Source organism: Etheostoma cragini, unplaced genomic scaffold (assembly GCF_013103735.1).
Source record: "Etheostoma cragini isolate CJK2018 unplaced genomic scaffold, CSU_Ecrag_1.0 ScbMSFa_2927, whole genome shotgun sequence".
Classification (NCBI taxonomy): Eukaryota; Metazoa; Chordata; class Actinopteri; order Perciformes; family Percidae; genus Etheostoma; species Etheostoma cragini.
The window spans coordinates 895-2,757 of record NW_023267141.1 but is presented as its reverse complement, the minus strand read 5'-3'; the positions used below and the strand labels follow the sequence as shown (position 1 = coordinate 2,757).

At 31.5% G+C, this 1,863-nt stretch overlaps 1 protein-coding gene across 1 annotated transcript in view; it reads right to left on the bottom strand.

Moving 5' to 3' along the window:
- Positions 1 to 1,454: 1,454 nt before the first annotated feature.
- The window catches only part of si:dkey-7j14.6 (uncharacterized protein LOC556585 homolog), a gene marked incomplete at both ends in the record, with an annotated part of 1,297 nt that continues 888 nt past the window's right edge, over positions 1,455 to 1,863 (bottom strand). Inside the window, one exon of the mRNA XM_034865849.1 lies at positions 1,455 to 1,634. Within this exon, the coding sequence (XP_034721740.1) occupies positions 1,455 to 1,634 (180 nt within the window). The remainder of the gene's footprint in view (positions 1,635 to 1,863) is intronic.

The following is a 1,863-nucleotide window of genomic DNA, read 5'->3' as shown; positions in this document are numbered from 1 at the left end:
GCAGGACGCCCAGCATGCCGAAGACACTCATCTGAGACAGGTGGGAGACAAGCGGGAGACAAGTAGGAGACAAAAGATTACTAGTTACTTTAGTTACTAGTAACTTTATTTACATTAGTTACTAGTTACTAGTTACTTTAATTACTTTAGTTACTTTAATTACTTTAGTTACTTTAGTTACTAGTTACTTTATTTATTAGTTACTTTAATTACTAGTTACTTTAGTTACTAGTAACGTTATTTACTTTAGTTACTAGTAACTTTATTTACTTTAGTTACTAGTTACTTTAATTACTTTAGTAACTTTAGTTACTAGTTACTTTATTTATTAGTTACTTTAATTACTAGTTACTTTAGTTACTAGTTACTTTAGTTACTAGTTACTTTAGTTACTAGTTACTTTAGTTACTAGTTACGAGTTACTTTAGTTACTAGTTACTTTAGTTACTTTAATTACTAGTTACTTTAGTTACTAGTTACTTTATTTATTAGTTACTTTAATTACTAGTTACTTTAGTTACTAGTTACTAGTTACTTTAGTTACTAGTTACTTTAGTTACTAGTTACTAGTTACTTTAGTTACTAGTTACTTTAGTTACTTTAATTACTAGTTACTTTAGTTATTAGTTACTAGTTACGCTAGTTACTTTAGTTATTAGTTAATTTAGTTACTTTAGTTACTTTAATTACTTTAATTACTAGTTACATTAGTTAATTTAGTTATTAGTTACTTTAGTTAATTTAGTTACTAGTTACATTAGTTACTAGTTACATTAGTTACATTAGTTACTTTAGTTACTAGTTACATTAGTTACTAGTTACATTAGTTACTAGTTACATTAGTTACTTTAGTTACTAGTTACTTTAGTTACTAGTTACATTAGTTACTTTAGTTATTTTAGTTACTAGTTACATTAGTTACATTAGTTACATTAGTTACATTAGTTACATTAGTTACTAGTTACATTAGTTACATTAGTTACTAGTTACATTAGTTACTTTAGTTACTAGTTACATTAGTTACTAGTTACATTAGTTACTAGTTACATTAGTTACATTAGTTACTTTAGTTACTAGTTACTAGTTACATTAGTTACTTTAGTTATTAGTTACATTAGTTACTAGTTACATTAGTTACTAGTTACATTAGTTACATTAGTTACATTAGTTACTTTAGTTACTAGTTACTTTAGTTACTAGTTACATTAGTTACTTTAATTACTAGTAACTGGTTACTAGTTACTTTAGTTACTAGTAACTCTAGTTCCATTCAGCAGACTGGATTGTTCCCCTTTCTCCACTGAGAGGATATTTCTACCGTAATGACTGTAATAAATGTTCCTGGTGGTACTTTCCACTTTAACTGAAGTAGTATTGCTAGTATTAGTAGTATTTTCACTGCAGTATCTGAGTACTTGTTCCCTGTCAGAGCACCAGCCCAGAGAGAGACCTACCTCCTGCATCCTCAACAGTTGGATGCAGTCCTCGGTTGGCTTGTCCGAGGGCCGGGACCCGGGGACGGGATCACAGAGGCCCCGGGAGGCGGGGCCGTCAACCAGCAGCCAGCAGAGATAGGCCACGCCCACCACGCCCAGCGCCACGCCCAGCAGGTTCCACGCCAGGCACGTCCACACCTGGGAGACATGGACACGCTGAGAAAAGACTCAGAGTATGGACAACAGGGACAAATTATGGACAACAGGGACACAAAGGTGTCAAAACAACAACAAAAAATTAAAAAGAAATGCAATAATAGAAACAAAAATATGCAAAAATAGTAACAACTATATGCAATAATAGAAACAACTATATGCAAAAATAGAAACAACTATATGCAAAAATAGAAACAACTATATGCAAAAA